The following is a 23,500-nucleotide window of genomic DNA, read 5'->3' as shown; positions in this document are numbered from 1 at the left end:
TCTGTATCTTCCTCTCCATTTTGTTGTGAACTCAAAACTGCTCTAAAACATTCATTTTAAAAAAATCAAATAATTCAATTTATTATTTTAATTTAAAAACTACTTTAATTAAAAAAATCAAAATCAAATAAAAGGAGCGTTGATTTCTGTATCTCAACCATAAATATGAGATTATCAACACAAGTAATTGACCTCTGCCCTATTGGTGGAACCTTTATTTGGTGTAAATTTTATTTAAAAAAAAAAAGCTTGCATAAAATTTTAAAAAGAACAGCAAAAATCTTCACTCTCAGGAATTTACATTCCAGTAAGATGGGAGCAACAATAAACAAAAGAATTAAATGTAAAAAAATGCAAAACAAAACAAAACCCCAACACAGTACTTTCATTCTAACCAAGGAAGTAAAAAGTAGAATCTTGAACCATTCTGATTTAGGCATTGTATCTTTAAGGAACCTAAGGGAGTGTGTGCTTGCTTTTTTTTTTTTTTTTTTAAGTAACACAATTTTTTTCAAAAGTAGGAATGTTTTCCTAGTGAACTACTGAAAGCTTATTCTGGACAATTCAGACTTTAGAAAGTGATTTTGGCATTGTGGGTCAGTAAACCTTATTTGTGAGCCCTGTAATAAGTAGGTTCAGGGGCACATATATAAAAATACAACATTGATGAAGTTCTAATTCAGTTCAAATGTTGTCATCTTTTAGTTTGGCACTAGTGCAATTGTTTTAGAAAGTACAAAGTTTCCTGTGAGGGTTATTTAGCTTGTCCATTAAAACACTCATTTGGTTTTAAGTTCAAGTTAAAAGTAACAAGCTGGGCTCTGTTCTGGTGTCAATAAGCCTTTTTCTCCTTTATTTTTTTTCTGTTGTACATTTAGCTGCCTGACCAGGTCACACACAGGTAGCTCAGGTAGGATGCTTTGCATATATCACAGCCAGAGCAGAGCGGTGGAGGCCAGAGGAACCTGCACACTCAATGGGTGCGTTTCTCATCGGGGGCTAATCTTGCCCCCCGGCAGCTTTGGATGTGGGCTGACTTCACCACAGAGAAAAAGCCAAAGAAAAAGGAAAACGCAATACACCCAACTCTGCCACTTCCCTCACAAAGACTAAATAAACCATCAGAGTTCATGCCCAGAAAACCTAAAACCCTTCCTGTCCCATGTTTCATGAGCAAATGGGTGGCCTTAGCACCCCCACCAACTCTGTTCTGGGGAAAGAGGGAGGGTTTTCAGTCTGAGGACTGGAATGCCCTCTGCCTACACCCAGCACAGCAATGTGCTGCTAGCATCTACAGAAACAAGTAAATGATGTGGTATGTGCATTCTTAATCTCGATTTTAATGTCTCCAACTATCTAGTGGTTAATTAGCAATTCGCTGCCCACCAATATGCAAAAGAAAGACACGCAAAGGTTCTCTGCATCCATAATTATTTTGCTGATTTACAAGCCACTTTCCTCTCTGTGTGTGCATTCATGCATCAGGGATTTCATTATTTTTAGAAGCATACTCTGTGCATTTTTATGCTTTAATACTTTCAGACTTCAGTAATTACAGTATTCTGGGGGGAAAATATGCACCCTCCCAACTCCAATTGCATTTGTCAGGGGTGCTTTTCTTTGATAAAGAGAGGAGAGCAAGATTTGTCAAGGGCTGTAGTTCAAATTGCAGAGAGTCAGAGCGCAAGATTTAGAGATACACATTTTTGCTGCTGCCAAATCCTTATCTGGAATCAGAGTCTTGTAATATTTGATTTTCTCCCAAGCAGCTCTGGTGAATGGAGCCTCGATCTGCGTTATCCATCTGCCTACTTTGGAGCAGAGTGTTTTACTATTTGGCGGTTTAAACGCTTTACGTTTTGGCCAGGGCATTAGGAAAGGCTCTCATGTTAAATTAAGTCAATTAATAAAAGGGGACACGTTAAGCAATCAATTTTGTCAACCTATCTTCCCCAGCATTATGTATGGCTGGCTGTAATCACAAGATAAATGCAACGCGCTGATCTATGGTAATGTTCAATAATACATTCTCCGCCGGGCTCAATTCATCAGGGAGTTTCGGTCGGGAAGGCATTTGTTATTGGCTGTCCCTGCACCTCCAGGATACCATTTCTGTCCTTTTGATTGGCCGCCTCACTGCTGCAAGATTCCAACCGTCTTATTTTGATGAGGAATATGAAGGCTCGCTAAGCCGGGCTGGAGCCGAGTGTTTCCGAGGCTGCGCTCCTTCCAGAGCCCGAGGACTCGCCGCCTCCTCCGCTGCCTTCCCGGGCCAACAACCCCCCAAAAGTTGTGATGCTTTTCTTTACCCAGTGCTTTGGGGCTGTGTTAGATCTCATCCATCTCCGGTTTCAGCACTACAAGGCTAAACGGGTGTTCTCCGCTGCCGGGCAGCTGGTCTGCGTGGTCAATCCCACTCACAACCTAAAGGTGAGTTGCTGCCTGTCGTTTCCCCGGTTCGGGTTCAAGTCGTTTTCTCGGGACGCGGCAGCCACTGTCCAGCGTGCGTGGCCAGAGGCTCGCCAGCGCCTGGGCGCTGGGGCTGGAAGGACGCTTGGCACCTGGAGACGTTCGCCTTGGCTCACTTTTGACATCTAGGTGGCTCGGTGTTAGTGGTGACAGGGTCCCTAACCGTGGAAAACCCCCAGAGCGATGGTCGAGTCTTGTCTCCCACTGTGCCAGCCTACGGGGGCGCCCCCATCGCGCCCCCAAATATTTGTGTGCAAGTTTGCAGGCGACAAGGTTTGAAAAGTTGCCCCAATTGCTGTCTGTCCCGTTTGATGGGGGAGACAGCAAAGCTCAAAGATTTTGGAAGTCCCTTCTGGCTGCCGCGCAAGTAGCTGGGGGTAGGGGGTGGGGTGAGCAACCCGGAGCGCGGGACCTGGGAATTGGCAGGGTTTCTGTTTCTGCGAAGTGTCTGTCCTTGTCCACAGCGTGTGTGGTGTCAGGAAGAGTTTGGCTTATTTCCTTCCTGCTAGCTAGATGTGCTGGTTCGACTGAGGATAGGAGGAGCTGGGATTGGCTTCAATTGTGTAATAATGACACCAGCTCAGCGCTGTGCTGCTGCTGCCTGAGGCTCCCGGCCGCTGCCTCGCTGCCCTGGCGCCTCTGCATTCGTTCGTACTTTAGGGCCAATGCCCTTTAAAAGAGCCAAAAGATGGGGTCTGGAAGGGCAGCTCCACATCACTGCTCAGACCGACGGGAAAGGAATGAGAGCCGCTGGCTGGGGGGTGGGGAAGAAGGGAGGGCAGTGGGTGAGGGGTGGGGCCAGGAGCAGCTGAACCCCGCAACAGGAAACTCGGGGCGCCTTGACTCTGTCCTGACCTAAAAGCCGGACTCCTTGAGAGTTGCTTCCTGTCCTGCTGGCCGAGTGACGCAGACTGCTGGGGGAAGGGCCGAGTCCGCGGCGTCTGCACCGGGCTGTGGGGATGGTGTCATTCTGACCGCCACTGTTGGTGCTCATCCCTTCGTAAACTCCCACTGCCTGGGCTGTCCTCCGCCGGAGCCCTGCGGGTCAGCCCTGATGGGCGCGCCTCCTCCCCAATGCCTGGAAGTTTCAAGGAAGGACAGCTGCCCAGGCCAGTCCTGGGGGAGGGGCGGCAGACTATCCTGGGACCCCTGGGGTGAGCCTGCCCCAGGGTCTGACTGTGTGGCCCCATGCAGTGACGACTGCCATTCCACACAGCCCTTCACACTCACTCTCGCCCTCCGCTCTTCCCTTTCAGTCACTATTTCTTCTTTCTGCTATGCTTAGTTCTATAAATGAGCATTCACTACAAGTCATCCTTAGCAAAGGAAGTGTACAGTATACATATTCAAATGTAATTCCGAATTCCATTTTATGGCCACTTTTGAGACCACATTCAAACTCCCATTATTTTGTCACTTTGCATTAGTTAGTTCTCTGTGGCAAGAAATTTTGTTTACCCCTGTTTTGCATTTTAATACCTTTAAAAATTGCATATGAGACAGCATTTCTGAAGTTTGAATTTCGATGGTTCGTGGACCAGGGCTGGTGGTGGGGAGGAGAGGGGTTCTAAGGTCTGGCTCAGGCGAGGGGAAAACATCTGTGTATATTTTTCAGTGATATCTGCCTGGATACTGACAAGTAGTCCTGAGTCAGGAATCCAAGTCAGGGCTGGAGGCCTTGCACCATTCTGATCAGCGTGTGACCTTGAGTGATTCCATCCCTCTGAGCCTTCCTTTCCTCACCTTCAAAATGGGCTTATGAATATCTGGCCTGTCTCTTCCACGGGCTGCTGATAGAGGATGAAAAGAGACTAGAAGTGAAGGTGCATTAACAACAGTCTCCTCTAAAAAAATAAAAATAAAAATATGTTGTATGTAATTTTTAGAGTTTCAATAGGAACTTCAGATGCTGTCACCTAAAGCCTTTGGGCAATGTGTAAATCTTATAAGCAGTGACATAAAAATGGGTGGCATACACTTGGAGAGGCCATGGCTTACCTTTTCATATACATTCTCATTTGGCTTTTCCTTTCCTGTAAAACAAACAGACACACACATAAATTTTTCTCAGCAGGTAAACAAAGCAATGAGTATTCACTGGTGGTGGGGAGGAGAGGGGTGCTAAGGTCTGGCTTAGAGAAAGTTCCCTTCTAAATGATAATTTCCATAAATAACCACAGAAATATGCTTTGGATGTAATAAGCTGTGATAAGGTGGGTATCACATGGTGAGTATAGCCATTCCCACCAGGTTAGCGATGGCACACAGGAGTCAGAGGGCTGCTCTGGGCAGGGCGGATCCCCTGCAGCCCAGGCTGCCTTTATGGAGGCACCATATACTCATCCAGGGTCCAGGTTACCACTGGAGTAAGTTTTACTAACTTCTCACACCTGAGGGCTAATAGCCAATTGCAGAGCTCTTAAAGAAATAACTCTATGGAAGCATCACTGCCCCATTGCTTATATTTAAAAGTGCACAAAACTTCAAAAGAAAAGTTATTCTTCTAAATGCTGATTTCCATAAATAAGGAAGGGGGGTGGGGCCTTGGTGTGTGTCACACTTTATGGGGGCAAGACATGATTGCAAGAGGGACTTTGCCTAACAATTGCAATCAATGTAACCTGGCCTATTGTACCCTCAATGAATCCCCAATGATAAAAAAAAAATAAATAAATAAAATAAAATAAAATAAAAAAATAAAAGTGCACGAAACCTCAAAAGAAAAGTTCTTCTTCTAAATGCTAATTTCCATAAATAACCACTGAGATATGCTTTGGATGTAATAAGCTGTGATCTATGTGTGTGTATGGGGGAGTCTTTCTTTTTTAAAGGGAGGGGGACGCAGAATAGCTATTGATCCGTGGTGCTTCCCCGAACCTTGTATGACAGGCTAGTACATGAAACAGTGACCAAGGACAGAGAGACTACAACCTTGCTTTCAATTTTCTGAGTTGTATGTAGCTACAAGAGATGGCTGGGAAGCCTGTGTTTTGCTTTATAGAGGCATTTTTGGACTTTATCCTTTCCTGGGCTTTCCTAAGAATTCTAATAGCGTTTTATAAAGGACCTGGGGCAAGTGCTGAGTTATAATCAAAATTCACTTACAGAGAAAAGAAAATTGTGTATTAACCATGCTTCTATAGGTCACCCTCATTCTTAGTCTTATTATGGTGATTACTCAGTAACCTGGGATTCCTTCAAGCAAGGCAGGGGCTTCCTGGGGACTGCTGATACTCTGCTTAAAGCTATATTATACCCCTTAAGCCCACCCTAACTAAAAAGGGCCCCTAGAGTAGCCGGCCTTGAACATGAGCAAGCTCAGCTTTAAGTGAGTGCCAGGCAGTGGTATGCAAATGAGAGTATGTTTCCCTGTGCCTTTCTGTCTCTCTCTGCCTGTAGAGCTGGCCCCTTGCACAGATTAGTGTTCGAGTGGTGCCCCCACTTTTCCTGCCCTACTAGAAGTGACCACCATGGAGCCAGCTTTCCCAATTGGCTGCCCTCTGCTTTTTCATTCACAGAGGTTATGGAAATGTGGTGAGCAGGCTGCAGGCTGGCGCTGGTGAGGCGCCTGCCCTGCCTGCCCTCCTGCCCTGGTCCTGATTCAGCACTCCTTTCTCCCTCCTGTCCTTTGCTTGCGTCCAAACCAAAAAACCCTTTTTCTCCTGGCTCCTCTCCTATTGGCTTTTGCTGCCTCTATAATGCCCTGCCCTGGGCAGCCCTGCCTCCTCCTGCTCTGTCTGTAGAGGTGCCCTTTGATGGGAGGGGTGGCCAGTCCCTGTGCTCACCTTCCCCAGTGTGGCTTCTGTCCTGCTGGCCAGAGTCCCTCGCTCAGCCCCTCTGGGGTAGCACTTCCCAACCAGACAGTAGCTGGCTGAGTGACTTCCTCCTTTTTAACCACGGCCTTTGATAAACAAGTTTTTAAAGGAAGACCAGCAAAATGCTTTCTGGCCAACTTCCCAGTCGCTCCTGGATACCTCCACCCAGGGCCAGCACTGTCCTCTGAACCCCCTATGCTCTCCTCTGCCTCTGGGCCTGGGAACATAAGTGTCCTCTCCTCCTCTGAGGAGGGGAGGCCATTCATGTCCCTAGAGCTCTTCTCTATTGTAACCCATTAACTTTGGTTTATAATAAAAATACACACACACACAGAGGATGGGATGGGCATTTGGAGCAATGACAGCTTTAATGTAAGCGCCTGACAAATAGGGAATCTCAAACTGGGGCACTTCAGTACCATTGAGTGTGTGGTGATGGGAAGGGTAGGAGGCTGCATGGAGGAGGGGCAGGCTCATCATAGGAAGGATGGGAGAGATGTGGCATCATCTTTGGAAATCCACCCTGGGGCTTTGCTAACTCTTTCCCCCCCAGCTCAGCAGGCGGCTGAATGAGAGCTGAAGACCTGAGCTCTATCTTTTGAGATTTAGAGGTGGCCTTTGGAGTGTTCAGCATGAATATCTACTTTAAAGCAGTTAAAGCTTCCACAAGATTGTTTCATAGCTGGTATGTGGGTTACTCCTTTCTTAGCGACACAGCCACCTCTGAGGATCTCATTCCCGGTCATCTGGGTATTTCAGCTTCTTTCTCTGCCCAGCCTTGAGCCACTTCACTGCTCATTAGCACCTCACAGGGGCTGGGGAGAGGGTGAGGGAGGGGGCCCCCAGGCTGGCGGTGTTCACTCTGCTAGCTTCATTTTAAAGACTGTGCTGCCTCTTCCAGCCCTTGGGTTTCTGTGGGCATTGTATGACACTCCACTCTATGGGCACTGAGCAGCTGTGTGGTTTTCCCGGTTAATGGTGATTGCAAATGAGGCTCCGGAGTCACATATCTGTGCGGCGCAGAGCCCCGAGCTGTAATTTGGTTAGCTGTGTGCTAGTGATTGAGTTGCAGAGCAGGCTGAGGCTGGCGGGGTGAGCGGATTTTCTCCGCTCTGCTTTATCCAGCATCCCTGAAGCAGACTTGTTGGAATTTCCTTCCCCAGGATCCCTCACCCTGCAGGGACTCTGGGGAAATTAGAAAATGGATACTGCAACCTGTCTTTGAAATCCACAGAGAGGTCAGGGTTATTTGGATGGCTTCCCTGGGATAAGGCAGATTATTTTCCTAGCAATTAACAATCAGAAAAATAATTATCTGTGAAGTTATTTTACCCTTAGCAAGGTCATCTTGACCCAAGCAGAAAGGGGAATAGTGACTTGTTTAGGCAAAAAATGTCACGTGGCAGGGGTCAATCTGAGGAATGGAGACCTGTTCTCCCCTGGGGGTATGCAGCTCATTGAGTGAAGGGGACAATGATAAGTCTGGGAGGCTGAAGCTTCTTATTATATCGTTAAGGAAACTGAGGCCACAGAGGGGGATCAACTTGTATTAGTTTCCTGTGGCTGCTGTTACAAATGACCACAAATTGAGTGGCTTAAGACCATGGGAATATATTCTCTCACAGTTCTAGAGATGAGAAATCCTAAGTTAAGGTGTTAGCAGGGCCATGCTCTCTCCAAGGACTCCAGGGGAGAATTTTGCTTCCTCCAGCTTCTGCTGGCTCCCTGCACTCCTTGACCTGTGACTACATCCCTCCAGTCGCTGCCTCTTGCTCACACCGCCTCCTTCTCCTCTCTGTGTGTGATCACATCTCACGCCCACCTGGACAATCAAAGGCAAGTTCGTCCAGGTCCTTAATCACACCTTGGGTTACACAATATGTAATATTCACCTTTTGCCATCTAAGGTAATATTCACTGGCTCCAGGCATGAGGTAATATTCACCTTTTGGGGACATACCCAACATTCAGCCTACTACATTACGTGGCTTCTGCAAAATCAGACTATTTAGTGAAAAAATTGAGATTAGAAATTAAGTCTTCTAATGCCAGACCTATATTCTTGCAATGCCCCAGGCTGCCTTCATATTATCCCAAGATAAATATTTCTTACTTAGGTGCAACATGGTGGAAGCAAAAACTTGCAGGAGTTTCCTTTCTGTACCCTGTCACCCCACCCTGGGCCAACAATGTGACCCCATGGGCTGGACCAGAAACCGTACCATCTTCCCTTCACCAGGGCCATATTTTCTTAGCAAATCTGAGCCTCTGTGACGTCTTTCTCTCTTGTGCTCCCACCCTTTCCTTGGGTTTGGATCATGGTTTCTTTTCTTTTTTTTTTTTTTTTTCCTAGAGACAGAGTCTCATTTTGTCACCCTCGGTAGAGTGCTGTGGTGTCACAGCTCACAGCAACCTCCAGCTCTTGGGCTTAGACAATTCTCTTGCCTTAGCCTCCCGAGTAGCTGGGACTACAGGCACCTGCCACAGTGCCCGGCTATTTTTTTTGTTTTATTTGTTGTTGCAGTTTGGCCAGGGTCAGGTTCAATCCCTCCACCCTCAGTATATGGGGCCGGCGCCCTACTCACTGAGCAACAGGTGCTGCCCTAGATCATGATTTCAAAAGACATAATCCCAAATATTGAAAGCTTGGAAAGATCAAAATCCCAAAAATGTAATTCTGGAAAATACAATTAAAAAATAATCAAAAAAATTTATTTGCACTTTTAAAGGGGGGTTTGTTTGAGAAACATATAAAACACAACCGAACACTTCTAAGTCACTTTATATCATAAAATAGGCAAATAACATATTTTTGTAAGTATAAACACTTAGGTATACTAACAACAACAACACAGGTATAATAGTTATTAGCAGACGAATAATATCTATAAAAAAAGTAGATCATAAAACAAAATGTATAAGTGTGTGTGGTATGGTTGGTAATTGTGTAGGTCAAAAACCACATGTATGTTGCCCAAAGAGCTAAGATCTTAGGAAAGTTGAGCTTTCACAAATGTAGACATACTAAAGGCTATCTCTTTATTTATTAAGGAAGGTTCAGTGTTTTTATGAATACATACAATGCTTACACACAAAGTCAACATCGTGATAAGGCACTTTCCTGGAGTCAAATCTATAAAAACATACATAAAATGAATTAGAACTCTCTGGAAGTCTTTTTTTTTTTTTTTTTCTGTGATAGGGTCTCACTCTGTTGCCCTAGGTAGAGTATGGTGGTGTGATAGCTCACAGCAACCTCCAACTCTTGAACTCAACTGATACTCTTACCTCAGCCTCCAGAGTAGCTGGGACTATAGGTGTGCACCACCATGCCTGGCTAGGTTTTTTTCTATTTTTAGTAGAGACAGGATTTCACTTTTGCTTAGGTTGGTCTCGAACTCCTGAGCTTGAGCAATTCACCCACCTCAACCTCCCAGAATGCTAGGATTACAGGTGTGAGCCACCATTCCTGGCCTTACTAAAAATCTTTATACAGTATATACCTCCAGTATTAGAAATGGTGCAAAGATGAAATACGTAGGGCAGTGAATTAGCACTATGTGCAAACAGGTAGAAGTTGTACACAATTGAGTAATTTTCCAGGGGAGATTTCTTGATTTTTCACCTCTTTTTCACTTCTGTGATCTCAGAACACTTGTATTTTGAGAGTGGTTGTGGTCCACAAATTTTGTAAGAGTGTGCTCTCTATTTGAAAGTCTGGTTATTGCCTGGCAATTGCATTTGGGCAATTTTCTGCTTTCACAGCACCAATACTCAGTCGGTAAGGCGCTGGCCCCATATACCGAGGGTGGCGGGTTCAAACCCGGCCTCGGCTGAACTGCAACCAAAAAATAGCTGGGCGTTGTGGCGGGCGCCTGTGGTCCCAGCTACTCGGGAGGCTGAGGCAAGAGAATCACTTAAGCCCAGGAGTTGGAGGTTGCTGTGAGCTGTGTGATGCCATGGCACTCTACCGAGGGCCATAAAGTAAGACTCTGTCTCTACAAAAAAAAAAAAAAAGAATTAGCTTTTAAACTTTTATTTTTCACTGCTAAGTAGCCTTGTACAACACTTAAGTTATCACGGTCTTTTTGCAAGGGAACAATTTCAAGATCTCTGCCACTGTGTTGTAAGGAATACAGTAAGAAGAAATAACAATCTGTATTAAAGAGGGTTCTCCAGGGATATAAAACCAATAGGAAATATATACAGATACACGGGAGAGGATTTAGTAGAGGAACTGGCTCATGCAATTGTGGTGGCCGAGAAGTTCTATGATAGACGGTCGTCTGCAAGTGGGAGACCCTGGGATACCCGTAGCATGGCTCAATCCAAGTCAGAAGGCTTAAGACACTGGGTTGAATAGTTAACTGTCAGTAGGAGGCCAAAAGCCTCAGGACCCAGGGGCTGCAGGTGTAACTCCTAGAGTCCAAAGGCACAATGAGCCTGGAGTTCTGACATCTAAGGCAGCAGAGAAGTCTGTCTAGCTCTGAGAGAGACCGTTGCCTTCTGTATTTGTTCTCTCTGGGCCCAGCAGATTGGATGGTGCTTGTCCTACCATCCACACCAAGGGTAGATACTCCCACCTGCTCCAGACTCACACTAATCTCGCCGGAAACACCCTCACGATAAGCCACAAATAATGCTTTACCAGGTTTCGAGGTATTCCTTAACTAGTCAAGTAGATACCTAAATGCACAAACCCACCCCTCGTCACCTTAATATCTCCTCAAACCATACTTAATTTCCAAATAAAGACAATATAACAAGATAATAGTTAGAACAAACATGATTTAGCTGAAATGATTCAACTATCCTGTGTTCAGCAAAAAACACTAATCCTCTCCCTGGATTTCAGCTTTCCATATTTAACATTTGGGGTGTTAATCTCTTCATATTGTGATTTTTGGAATTGTATACATTCGGGATTTTGATCTTTGGGGATTTCAGCGTTCAAGATTATGGGATTTGAGATCGTGCCCTTCAGGATTGCGATTGGCACCAACTGTTAACACAGTCAATGTGATGAAAGTGGCTCTTCAAACCTGGCTTCAACTCTCCACACTCCCCACCTGACTGTCTTTCACGGCCCTTCCCCCCCACACCCCCCCCCGCCCCGGCAAACCTTAGCATTCACTGTTTTTTGGTATTTTGTGAATTGCCTTTAGCCTTGAAGAGAGTTTTGAATAGAACAATTTCTTGCCTTATGTGAAAGTCAGATTTGTCCTTAATGTTCAGCTTCAAAGAAAGTGTGGGACCTTGTTGGGCTCTGAGCCTAGAAGGCCAGCAGGAGAGAGGTCGGGTCGTGGGAGGACACGTGTGCCTGCAGTGGATAGGACTGGAACGAGCCAGACCCTGTCATTTCACAGAGCCAGGAGCCATGCAGATAATTCCCCTTCTCCACTCATCCTGAAAACTTGCCCCTGGTGACTTATGCATGACTTCTTTTCATTAGCAACAGCTTGAGTAAGCACATGAGGAGGTGCTCTGTGAGGGATATTCCATGTGGAGGGTACAGATCTGCAGGCTCAGTGGCACCACTCAGAGATTCAGCAGGGTGGGGAGAGATATGGAATAAAAGCTGCATGTGGCCCCTGAGATAGTGTGTTTCCTCTCTGCCTCCCAGAGTTCATTACCGGGGGGGGGGGGTTGGGGGGGGTTGGGGGGAGGGTAATCTCTCTCTGAGCCAGCCAGAAATGTGGAGGGAATGTGATGCTTGATCAAGGCTGTAGCCTCTGCAATTGAAGAAGGTTGAGAGAGAGACTGAGGCTCTGGCCTTTCCCAGCCAAGAAAGAATTCGTAGATCTCACCCTAGTCAGAGAATTAAAGACTTAAAAATGACTGAGGTAGGCTCTGGACGTGGGCCCCCTGCACTCCAACCTGAGTTTCTACACACACGCGCGCACACACACATACGTACACACACACCTGAGGCGATTCTGAGATGCCTGGAGTGATCCCTGAACAGCACTGTAAGATCACAGGATGCAAAGCCCCGTAGGTGAGGAAACCTGGTCCCCAGCACAGTGGAAGAAAGGACTTGATGAACAAGACCCTCCTCCCCACCCAGTCTGTGACTGAGCCCTCCAGCCTCAGGACAGAGGCCAGGGACTCTGTTTGAATCCAATGTCGTTTTCCTGGGATAACATCTCGACCCTCTTGAATCTGCTTGCCTTCATCTATAAAGAGGTTGTTGTGAAGATGAAATAATATGACATACATAAAGTGCTCAGCACAGCCCCTGGCATATCATAATTACTCCATAAACAGTAGCTATTATCATTACAATTAGGTTGTGCCCCATAGAGATGTTACCTGATGCACAAGATGTGATCTAGGCTCTTTTGCATAATTTAGCTAGGTGACCAAACTCCTACTCAAACTGGATGCTGTAGGCAAGCTGGAAGGGATAGCAGCAAAAGGACCTATCTGTTGAGAACCAAGACTTTGAAGCACAGTGTGTTCAAGCTGAGAAAACCAGAATGACATTCTCGGTCAAGGTCCTGATCTAACAAATGGGGCTCAGAGGAATGTAGTGACGCCCCACAGGTTCTAGCTAGGGAGGCTCCTCAGGGCTGGGTCTGCTGTGCCATCCTGCACTCAGCCTGCTTCTCTGTCTGTGCCACCACACTGCCGGGAGAGGGACACTTGTGTAAGGACACTGCAGCCCTGGACCTCATCTCAGAGGGATCTTTGTTCTCAAGGCCTTGCCAAGGTATAAACTAGCTGGATAACAGTGAGGAAATAAAAAAGCAAATGTCCCTTGTAAGCAAATGTCCCTTGTGTCTCTAGTGCTGACACAAATATGTAGTGAGGAATAGGGATAAGGATCCCAGTGAAGTCACCAAACCCTCACAGTCATAACCCTAGATTTTCACATAGCAGGTTAGATCAGGTCCTACTACTAAAGCCTGCATCTTCATCTTGACCGTGGGCCCAAGGTGAAGGCACCATCAGAAAACAGATCAGAAACTAGCCTAATGTTTTTAGCAGAGAAACTGGGTCTTTGAGGATAACTTAGAACTGAGGTCTAACTGCATATGTTAGTTTTACTTGCAAGAATGCTGAATCTCTTAATAATTTCTTGGTCCTCTAATATATTTTTAATCACAAGTCCACAATAAGGAGGGAGCTCTGGGATACAGAGCTGTAGTCTAAGGAAGGAAGGGTTGGGGTCTGGCTCTCCCAGGATGAAACAGGAGATGGTCCTCTGTGGAAGAGAAGGGCCATTGCAGCCCTTGTTTGGAGAGAGAAGACAGGGTTAGCTTGGAATTAGGAAGACCCCACAGAGATGGAACCAAATCCAGATCAGTAACAGATTTTACAAGAGACTGGCTCATAAGCCTAGTTACCTGCCAGCCTTGTAACCAGAATTTTTGACCCCTCAGATCTAATTCCTACAATTTTGCCAAGATGTGCCAAGAAGTTGAAGGCAGGTAGCTGCTCAGAAACTCGGTTCCTGTTGTTTAAATTAGAGGTGTATAGTGGCTTCTCCTAAGTCAAGCCAGGTACACATCCTGAAACCCTCAGACAGCAGACAGTAGTTTTCTACTCTCTGAGTTATGCACACAATAATCTTGATAAATAAAAACAATCTTGATAATAACAGCCACAGAGTGCTATGCCTGGGAATGATGTTAAATGCTTCTGCATTAATTGTCACTGGGAAGTAGTCTATTACTATCATTATTATCCATTATACAGAATATCAAACAGAAAGGGGTTAAAGAGCATGTTCAATGTCACCCGGCTCTTTGTGGCAGAGCCTTTTCCTTTCAATTGAAATTCTGTGCTTTTAAGCACTTCTTGATATGTCCTCACTATTCACAACAAACAACTGAGCCAACTTGCCTGGCCTTAGAACACTAATATTGAGTATATTATATTTCATTTTAAAATATTGAGGTAGGACCCTGTCTTGTTCACTTGTGTGTATAGACACACACACATATACACTCTAGCTTTTGGTGGACCATCCTGGGAGCATTCTCTGAGCTTCTCTATGCTCTCCAGGGAATGGAGCCCTATTGGCCTGCAGTGGTGACTTCACCCCTGCCCCCGGCTTGCTGGAATCTCCTAAATAAACTGCTGCAGCCCAGTCCTGACCTCAGGCTCTGCTTTTGGGGAACCCGTATTAAGATTACGTATATGTATAGTTTTTGTTACCTAACATTTATTGAGCACTTACTAAATGCCAAGCATATGCTAAGTGATTTATCTGGATTGCCTTTTTCAAAATCTTCCAGGTAATGCCATTAGTCTATCCCCAGTTGATGCAAGAGGAAGCTGAGGTGCCGGAAGACTAAGTGACTTGTCCAAGGATGCATCCAGTGAGCAGTGGAGTTTAGTTCATGCTTTTAACCTCTGTGCTAATCTGTCTGTCCCTCTAGATCATAGAATTGGTTGTCTAGAAGTTTCCACAAATCTCTTAGCTCTCCAAATTCAGGCTGTGTAAATATTATGATTTGCATACCATATTTCAGGAAGCTCTTCAAAAATTAGGATTTGCATACAATATTTCAGGGAAGGCTTGACCACAACTACACTTAAATGCCTAACTTAAATTATCCTATTGAAAAGGAAGTCTGGGGGCGGCGCCTGTGGCTCAGTGAGTAGGGCACCGGCCCCATATGCCGAGGGTGGCGGGTTCAAACCCAGCCCTGGCCAAACTGCAACAAAAAAAATAGCCGGGCGTTGTGGCGGGCGCCTGTAGTCCCAGCTGCTCGGGAGGCTGAGGCAGGAGAATCGCGTAAGCCCAAGAGTTAGAGGTTGCTGTGAGCCCCGTGTGACGCCACGGCACTCTACCCGAGGGCTGTACAGTGAGACTCTGTCTCTACAAAAAAAAAAAAAAAGAAAAGGAAGTCTGGGCTCCATAACCATCTTTTTAATTGAGTTACCAGATTTGATAGGCAGACAAAATGTCTAGAACTAGGACTGACCCTCAAATCTGGGACATAAGATGTCTTGTCATTCTCTAACAATGGAAGCTGGTTGACCACATTGGAAATGTAAATTACTCTATAAGCACTGGGATGCCATTAAACTGGCTTTTTTAATATATATATTAAAAAAAAGAAGAAAAGAAAGATATTTTTTTATTCAAAGCAAAACTGGCCTTTAAGAAAATGTGGCTCTTACCTTGGAACACCTGTTCTCTGTGAGAGCCACAGGCCTTTGAAATTTCCTTTCTCATTAGCAGCCATACTCTATCGCTAAACTCACTTATTTTTTCTAAAATCAAAGAGGAATGAAATTTTAATGACCATTTTCTACCTAATTTAACTCAGCTTCTACCTTGGAAAAAAAAATTTTTTTCCCCCAAAACTGCTGTGAGAAGAACCGAGTGAAAGAGTCAGGGAGGGGAAAGGTGAGCTTAGGGCTGGAAAGTGGAATGAGCCTGCAAGCTATGTTTCCATGGCCAAGGCTGGAGAAACGAGGCACCGTATTGATACCCACCTTGAGGAGCAAGGAGGAGAAAGGAGAATGCTCAGCTGTGAGCCAGGAGGGAGAAAACACAAAGGAATCTCAGGAGCCCCCTCACAGGCAGCCCGGACATCTGGGAAGAGTCACTGAGGGCTGCAGAAGGCTCAAAGGAGAGACTAGCGTGGAAGGAATTAAAAGGAAACCTGAGGAAAAGGCCCCAGGCACAAGTGGTCTGCCCTGACTACCATCTGTGGGCCTCCACGATGCCCGCTTGTCACCGTGGCCCCCAGGGTGGTGGCATGGGGGCAGCAGGGCAGGTGTGGGCCTGCAGGAACCAGACCGTCCTCCCCTGCCCCCGGCCCTGCAAGGGCCTCTGTGTAAGCGGGAGGCCCATCAGCATACAGAGAAGCTGCCTCATTGAAGCCAAAGTGATACATCTGTTTATGGTAATTAAATAAATGCCAGTTGGACCCTTTCTCTGTGTGCTTACTGAAGCAAGTGCCAGAACACGACGCTGTCCAAGAATCAAAGCGAAATTAGAAAGAGAAAGATAGGCTCCCAGGCTCTCACCACCCACTCCTTGAAAACACTTGGCCGAGGAGGCTTACTGGGAACGGAGGCCGAGCTTTCCCATGCAGTTCTGGCTGGCTTCGCTGCAGGTCTGAGCAGGCCACTTAACCTTGGCTTCTTCACCTGTCAGATGAGAAGGTGACACTTGCTCTTTACCTCCCCTAAGGTGACGTTGGTGTACAAAGATGGGCTTTACAATTAAACTTATTTATAGGCTGCTTCTTTTCAAAAAAGGTTTGAGGCAATTTATACCAAATGGTAGAGTGATAAGATGAAAAAAACGGAGAATGCAAGTAGGTTAATTTTACTGCTTACCCCATTTCTAGTGGGTAACAGAAATGTGGTGGAAAAGCAAAAATCCATGGATACATTTAAACAATTCTCAGCGTGTCAGAAAGATTATGGACTTGGGACTCAGATGTGGCTTGAAAGTTAGTTCTACTATTCATAACTATGTGATCCTTCATAAATTATTTCATCATCTTGAGCATCATTTTCCTCATCTGTAACAAGACATACAATGTGAAAGTTATGAAGGGTTAATGTAATAACCCTGGCACATGTAGGTCTATTTAAAAAGTGGCTCAGGACTTCAAGAACAGGGCAAGGAAGGGGGAAAACTGAGCACCTTATCAATACAGAGGTAAGAACAGGGAAAGAGAAAGTGGGCTGTGAGGTAGAAATGTGGCACCAGGAAGGCGGTCAGGTACAAGGCGAGGGCTGGACCAGCAGTGAGGCGTGGTCCCAACCCCCCGGATCTCCTACCTGAGGAGACTGTCGGGTCTGGGCTCAAGGATGGGGCTAATGATACAAGAAAGTGCAGCATGATGCTGAGAAAGCACCAGAGCAGTGATTTTCAACCTCTATTGCTGTGAAAGGATCTTAGGTGTGCCACAAAAATTTTTAAAGATCATTAATGAAATTATTTTTGAAAGAAGTTCAAAGCACAGTAAGTATATTCTTTTTTTACTCTTTTTTTTTTGATCAACATAATTTAAGTGTGCCAAGGAAGTTTAACTATGGGTTCCAGTGTGCTGTGAGATAAAAAAGTTCGAAAAACGCTGCCCTAGACTCTAGAACCACATAACCTGGGTCTAGCTACTGCCTCCAGGGTTATCAGCCATGTGAAGTTGGACTTGAAGTTTAGCTTTTCCCGTGCCTCAGGTTTCCCATCTGTAAAATGGCAATAATAATAATAATGGTACCTACCACCTAAGGTTGGATTGAGAACTAAATGAGTTAATATAATAAAGTGCTTGGCATAGAAGGAATACTACAGGGATGTTAGCTATTATTGCTGAGTTGTTATTATTATTATCATTACTAGATGGGAGCAGGGCACACTTAGTCCTTGGGTCAGGATGGTGATACAGTGAAAGGGGAAAGAAAAATCTAGCAGGTTTTGGCTTCCATACACTGGATCATAGCTGCTCTAAACTTAACTGGTTGGAGATTGGTCATCTAAAGGCTAGTTCTCTATGTACTGTTGAGAAATACTTTAAGGTCCATTTACTGAGAGCCTAGAAAAGAGTCACCATCACGATGGTACCGAATGTTGACTTTTAAAAGAAAATGGGTTCAGATTTGTTTGTGGTCATTCAAATAAATCAGGGAGCTTTGTGGTTTAGGGGATGGGGGCTCAATTTTTCTCTTCCTGCATTTCTGTTCCATTTTGTGGGCTCTCAAACTTAAAGAGAACAAAAGGACAATAAAAGGGTCCTTTAAAGGAAAATTCCTGCTTATTTACTTTTAACCACACATTTAGAGCATTTACTATGTGCCAGACACACAGCATTTTATTAATAATTACAAATATGAACTAATTTAATCCTCAAAATAACTCTGTGAAGTACAGCTATTATCATACAGATGAAGGGTCTGAGACACAGAGAGGGTAAGCGACGTGGCCAGGGCAGTGAGTGATGAAGCCAGAACTCAGGGGCATAGCCCCGAGTTCCTCCCGTGTCACCTGCAGAAGTCCTGAGTTTGGATGAAGGCACAGGATTGTAAGTCAGCCTCTTCTGGCACAGGCCTGGTTGAGCTGCTGCCATTCCTGGAGTCTCCCACTCAGAGCAGCCCTGCTTCACCACTTGTTGAAAGGGAAGGGGAATCCCATAGACCACCCCGGAAGCCCAGGGCTGACTCTGGATGGCCCAGCTTTGGAAGGGAGCTTTCACACCTGGCAGACACTGAGCTGGGAGCCTGTGGGAAGCCACTGTGAGGACACGGATGCTGCTGACCAGCTGGGGGCCCTGAGCTCCTGGAGAGAACTGCCCTATAACCTGAGACCCGTCTGCTGCATCTTCCTGTTGGTTTTCTAATCCACAGTCTCGGAACATGCTAACTTCTGATTTTCAGTGAAATTTGAGGCCCAGGGGATTATCTCCCTGTTCTCCAAACAAGCAAAAAAAGCCCTAGGAAACCCACTGATGTCAGTAAACAGGTCTCTGTGATTGCTGGGGCTTCACAATTGGACAGCATTTTTTCCCCTGATAGAGATAAATGTTGATAACTCAATGACAACCAAAACATTGTAAAGTGTCAAGCACAGCACACTTAGTTACAAAAGCTGGGGATAATTGCTTCAGCCTCGCTGCCGAGAAAACCAGTTGTGGAGTCCAGGATAATTCTAGTAAGAAATTGGCATTTGGGGATTAATTATTTAGGATGTAATGACTGCTACAACCCAAATTAATGAGACCAGGAGGCAGTTTCAGGAATGAAATAGGCTTTGCCGAGCTGGCTGGTACAGAATGGAAGGGCTCTCTCTCTCTCTCTCTCTCTCTCTCTTTCTCTCTCTCAATATTTCTTTCTCTCTCTCCTTCTCTCTTTAACCTCAGCATTGGTTGAGGAAAAAATAAGAGCATTTTGCAAGAACAGCTTCTGAGAAGACTAGCCAAATGTCTGCGCAGACGCCTCAGGAAAACTCTTGATTGATTGTCGAAAGCTTGGCTGAGCTCTTCCTGAGGCCCTGAGCAGGTTGGGGGCAGTAAGGCTGGGGTGAGTCATGCCCAAGCTAGGGAGAAGCAATGGCTCTGAGCCTGGAATCAGACCTGTCCCTGTCACTTCCCAGCTCTGATCTTCAGCAGGTCACCTCCCCTTTCTGAGTCCGTGCCCTCCTGAAAAATCAGGATGGATAGCAGCGCCGACTCTGCCAACTTCAATGGCTTATTGTGAGAGCCGGTGAGAAAATATCTGGCCATGTGCTCTGTAATCTGTGAATCACAACTTGGATAAATCACCTCTTCCTGGTCCTTTATTTGTTCACTTAGCCTTGCCTGTTCTAAACAGAACTCCAAGCAACCTGCCTGTTATTATTATTATTATTATTATTTTGCAATGTCTTGTAAAGCTGTAAGCACCACATAGAATAACTGTCATGGCAAGTGATGGTTTACTGTAAGAAAAGACCTGGGGGTGGGGGGTTCCTGAGTCTAGGTAGACGGTAGTCTGAGGGCCTTAGAAGAGAGCCATTTGCTTTATGGGAGCCTGGAAAGTCTGACCTTAAGTTATACCCCTGTCAGAGAACACCTGGATTATGGATGATGTAGGAGAAATGAGGGAAAAGAGGGAGCAGCTTGTTTGTGCCAATGTTTATTTATTGAGCACCTGCTAGAAGTGTATATTTATTTATTGAGAGCCTGCTATGGGAAGCGCTGCTATAATGGCAATGAAAAGGATCCCTGGAAGATGCCCACTATAATGGGTACCTCCTGGCAGAGGCCCCAAATTCTTCCCGCTGCCTCCAGCCCTGCTTTCCAGAGCAATAGGGCAATAGGGGTGTGAACAGTATCCTCCCAAATTCTTTCAACTAGCAGAAAGGCACATGTATCAAAATCCCACCACGAAATGAGGATTCCTCCAATTGCCTGCTAGACTTGAGTGATCAGAGTACATTCTGAGAGGATTTAGACCTGATTCTCTTAGGATAAAGGTAAAGTCAACAGAAAATAGCAAGTGTGCTGAAGATACGGAGAAATTGGAAGCCTTGTGCATTGCTGGTAGGAATGTAAAATGGTGCAGCTACTATAAAAATATAGTATCAAGTTTCCTCTGAAAAACTTAACATAGATGGGCGGCGCCTGTGGCTCAAAGGAGTAGGACACCGGCCCCATATACCAGAGGTGGCAGGTTCAAACCCAGCCCCGGCCAAAAAAAACTGCAAAAAACAACAACAAAAAAAAACTTAACATAGAATTACTAAATGATCTAGGATTACATTTCTGAGTATATGCACAAAAGAATTGAAAATTTTAAACTCCAACAGTTATTTTCATATCCTGTTTATTACAGCAATACCCAAAAGGTAGAGACGACCTGAGGGTCCAACAACAGGTACATCAATAAACAGAATGTGGCATTACATATAATAGGACATAATTCAGCTATAAAAAGGAATGAAATTCTGATACATCCTATATGAATAAACCTTGAAAACACTATGCTAAATGAAATAAGCCAGACACAAAAGAACCAATATGGTATGATTCCATTTGTACAAACCGTCTCAAATAGACAAATCTATAGAGACAGGAAAGAGATTAGAGGTTGGTGGGGCGGAGAGGAGGGAAAGGAAGGGGAAATAGGGAGTTACATCTTAAGTGACTGTAGTGTCTAGAGCAGTGATTCTCAACTGGTGTGCCCTGAAAACATTAAAAGATTATTAACTGGGCGGTGCCTGTGGCTCAAGGAGTAGGGTGCTGGCCCCTCTGGAGGTGCGGGTTCAAACCTGATTCTGGCCAAAAACTGCAGTAAAGAAAAAATAAAAATAAATAAATAAATAAATAAAAAAGACTATGTTGTAAAAAAAAAAGATTATTAACTAAATTATTTTAAAAAGTTCAAAGCACAGTAAATACATTCTTCTTTTTACTCTTTTTTCTTTTTTGATCAACATAATTTAAGTGTTCCATGGAAGTTTAACTATAGGTTCAAGTGTGCCATGAGATAAAAAAAAAGGATGAAAAACACTGTTCTAGGGTGACATAAATAAAGTTCTGGAAATAGTGGTGACAGTCATATGACATTGTGAATGCAATTGATGCTTCTGAATAGCACACTTAAGCGTGGCTGAAATGGCAAATTTTGTGTTAGATGTTTTACCACAATAAAAAAAAAATACTCCTTTCACCCCTCCCCCACCGGCCTCCAAATATGCTCTCACCGTCCCAAAGGCAGCCTCCTCCGCCAGTCTAGGTCAGCTATATGCCCTCAAAGCTTCTTATCTTTGGCGTATGCAGCGTAGTGGTGGGATACTTGAACGGGTCTGATCCTCCTGTGAGAAAGACTGTGAACACAGGGCCAGTGTTGGTTTTTTTTCTCTCCATTATGAAGCCGCGGCTCATAGCAGGCCCTGAAGAAAGAAACATACGCTGGGGAAAGAGGCATATGAACAAATCAGCTGCTCTGTCTTCTTCCCCCATGTCCCTCCAACATCTGTAGCCTTTTATCCATTACCCACAGCCCTCAATGCTATCTGAAATAATCTGATGTGTTTATCACTTTATGTGTCTACAGCAGCTCTGCTTTCTCATCAGAATGTGAACTCCTTAAAAGGAAGGACTTGTTCTGCATTGGCCACTGCAGTTTCCGCAGTGTAGAAGAGGGCCTGGCGTATTGAAGAGGCTCAGCTGGTATTTACTGGATGGATGTATAAGCAGGCCTGCATTAACTGCTGCCTGGTTTAGCCTCTATTTAATCTCACTTCCTCCATATCAGTGCCAGACTCCTATGACTACAAATGTGGATTTGGTTTGGGTGTCCCATGCCTTGAATGCCTCCCCTGTTGCTGGAGGTTAAGATCCCAATCTCTGTTGGAGATTACACCAGTCTCTCCTGTTACCAATACCCTTCCCCTCATACCCCCTCACTGCTGGGGAGCTCTGAGCTCACTGCCAAGATTAGCCCTCAAATACCCTTCCCTACTTCTTCGGTTAGTACTCTTACCCCCCCACCCAACCCCCAGGAACTCTCAGACATCCTCTCCTTCCAAAAGCCCTTCCTCAGACCTCCAATATCTAGTTCCAGCCAGGCTGTCCCACTAGACGTGAGACCCTGGGAGCTGCAAGCCAGTCCCAAGTTCAGTTCATCTCCATGGCTCATGGCCTGGCACATGACAAACACCAATGAAGAGGGCCATCACCAACCCCAAGTCTTCAGAGGGAATTTAATAATGAAGTAAATTGTCACTTGATTGAGATAAATGACCTCAATGCTGCAGAACCACCCTTAGACCAGGGGAAAGGGCACCTCAATATCTGTAGATCCCACCTGCCCTGCCTCTTGGCCTGTGCCTCAGCATGGGGTGAGCAATGTATAGCCCCATGTGAATGCCTTTCCCTGAAGCTCATACTTCTCTCTCCAGACCCCTCTATGGGTACCAGAAGCTTGTCCCCGAAGGTCCCCTGAGTGTGGACCATGCCACCAGCGCGCATGCCTCTAGGGTAGCAGGCTTCCTTTTTTGGAGACTGTAAACAAAACTTAGATGTACAGGCTGGGTGGTCTCATACATCAGGTGTGGGAGGGGGCCAGAAGTGGGAAGAAAAGGGGATAGCTGCCACATGGAGCCACGCGGACTCTGTCCACCAAGAGAGGTGTTCCAGAACTCCGAGGGGTCTGAGCACTCTAATTCAAACCTGGTCATCTCGTGTTAGGAAGGTGTTCATTTATCAAGATGAGAAGAGAGGACTATGTTTTATTTAGCAGTCTATCAGTTTAGTGTGTGACTTTGAAGCATTTAGACAAATGGCCTGTGAGTCTTCATGTGACCCTTACCTGGGGTCTTGCCAATGTTAGGGGCAGGCCTGCAGCCCAGCCCTGGGACAGAAGGCTTGTGGGGTGTGGTTCTTGCCCTTGAACCCCAAAGCCTCTGAAAATACAACATAATTGCTGCCCCAAACAGGAATGAGATCTATTAGGATGTCTGAGAGAGAAACGGCTCTAGTCTTCTCTGAGGGAAAAAATGCAGAGGGGGAAACAAACCAGACCGTTTTGCCTCAAACTAGTTGATGGCGATGGATGTCAGGACAGGGGTTAGCTCTGGGGTGGGGCTGGGGGTGACTGGGAGGTGGCATGAGGGAACCATCATCAGCCAAAATCTAGGATGCAATGGTGTTCTTTATCTAAATCTGAGTGGCAGTTACTGGATCATGCGTATGTTAAAATTCACCTAGCTCGAATTGAATTCACTTTACATGCAGGCTGTTTTAATGGTCAGTCAGCTGGGC

At 45.4% G+C, this 23,500-nt stretch overlaps 1 protein-coding gene across 1 annotated transcript in view; it reads left to right on the top strand.

Annotated features, from left to right (window-relative positions):
• Nucleotides 1-2,222: 2,222 nt before the first annotated feature.
• The window catches only part of SIAH3 (siah E3 ubiquitin protein ligase family member 3), a 63,922-nt gene continuing 42,644 nt past the window's right edge, over nucleotides 2,223-23,500 (top strand). Inside the window, exon 1 of the mRNA XM_053563784.1 lies at nucleotides 2,223-2,430. Coding sequence (XP_053419759.1) covers nucleotides 2,296-2,430 — 135 coding nt within the window. The 5' untranslated portion in view covers nucleotides 2,223-2,295. The remainder of the gene's footprint in view (nucleotides 2,431-23,500) is intronic.

Source organism: Nycticebus coucang, chromosome 15 (genome assembly GCF_027406575.1).
Source record: "Nycticebus coucang isolate mNycCou1 chromosome 15, mNycCou1.pri, whole genome shotgun sequence".
Lineage (NCBI taxonomy): Eukaryota > Metazoa > Chordata > Mammalia > Primates > Lorisidae > Nycticebus > Nycticebus coucang.
Note: the sequence above shows the minus strand (reverse complement) of the source record. Positions and strands in the feature narration are given on the sequence as shown.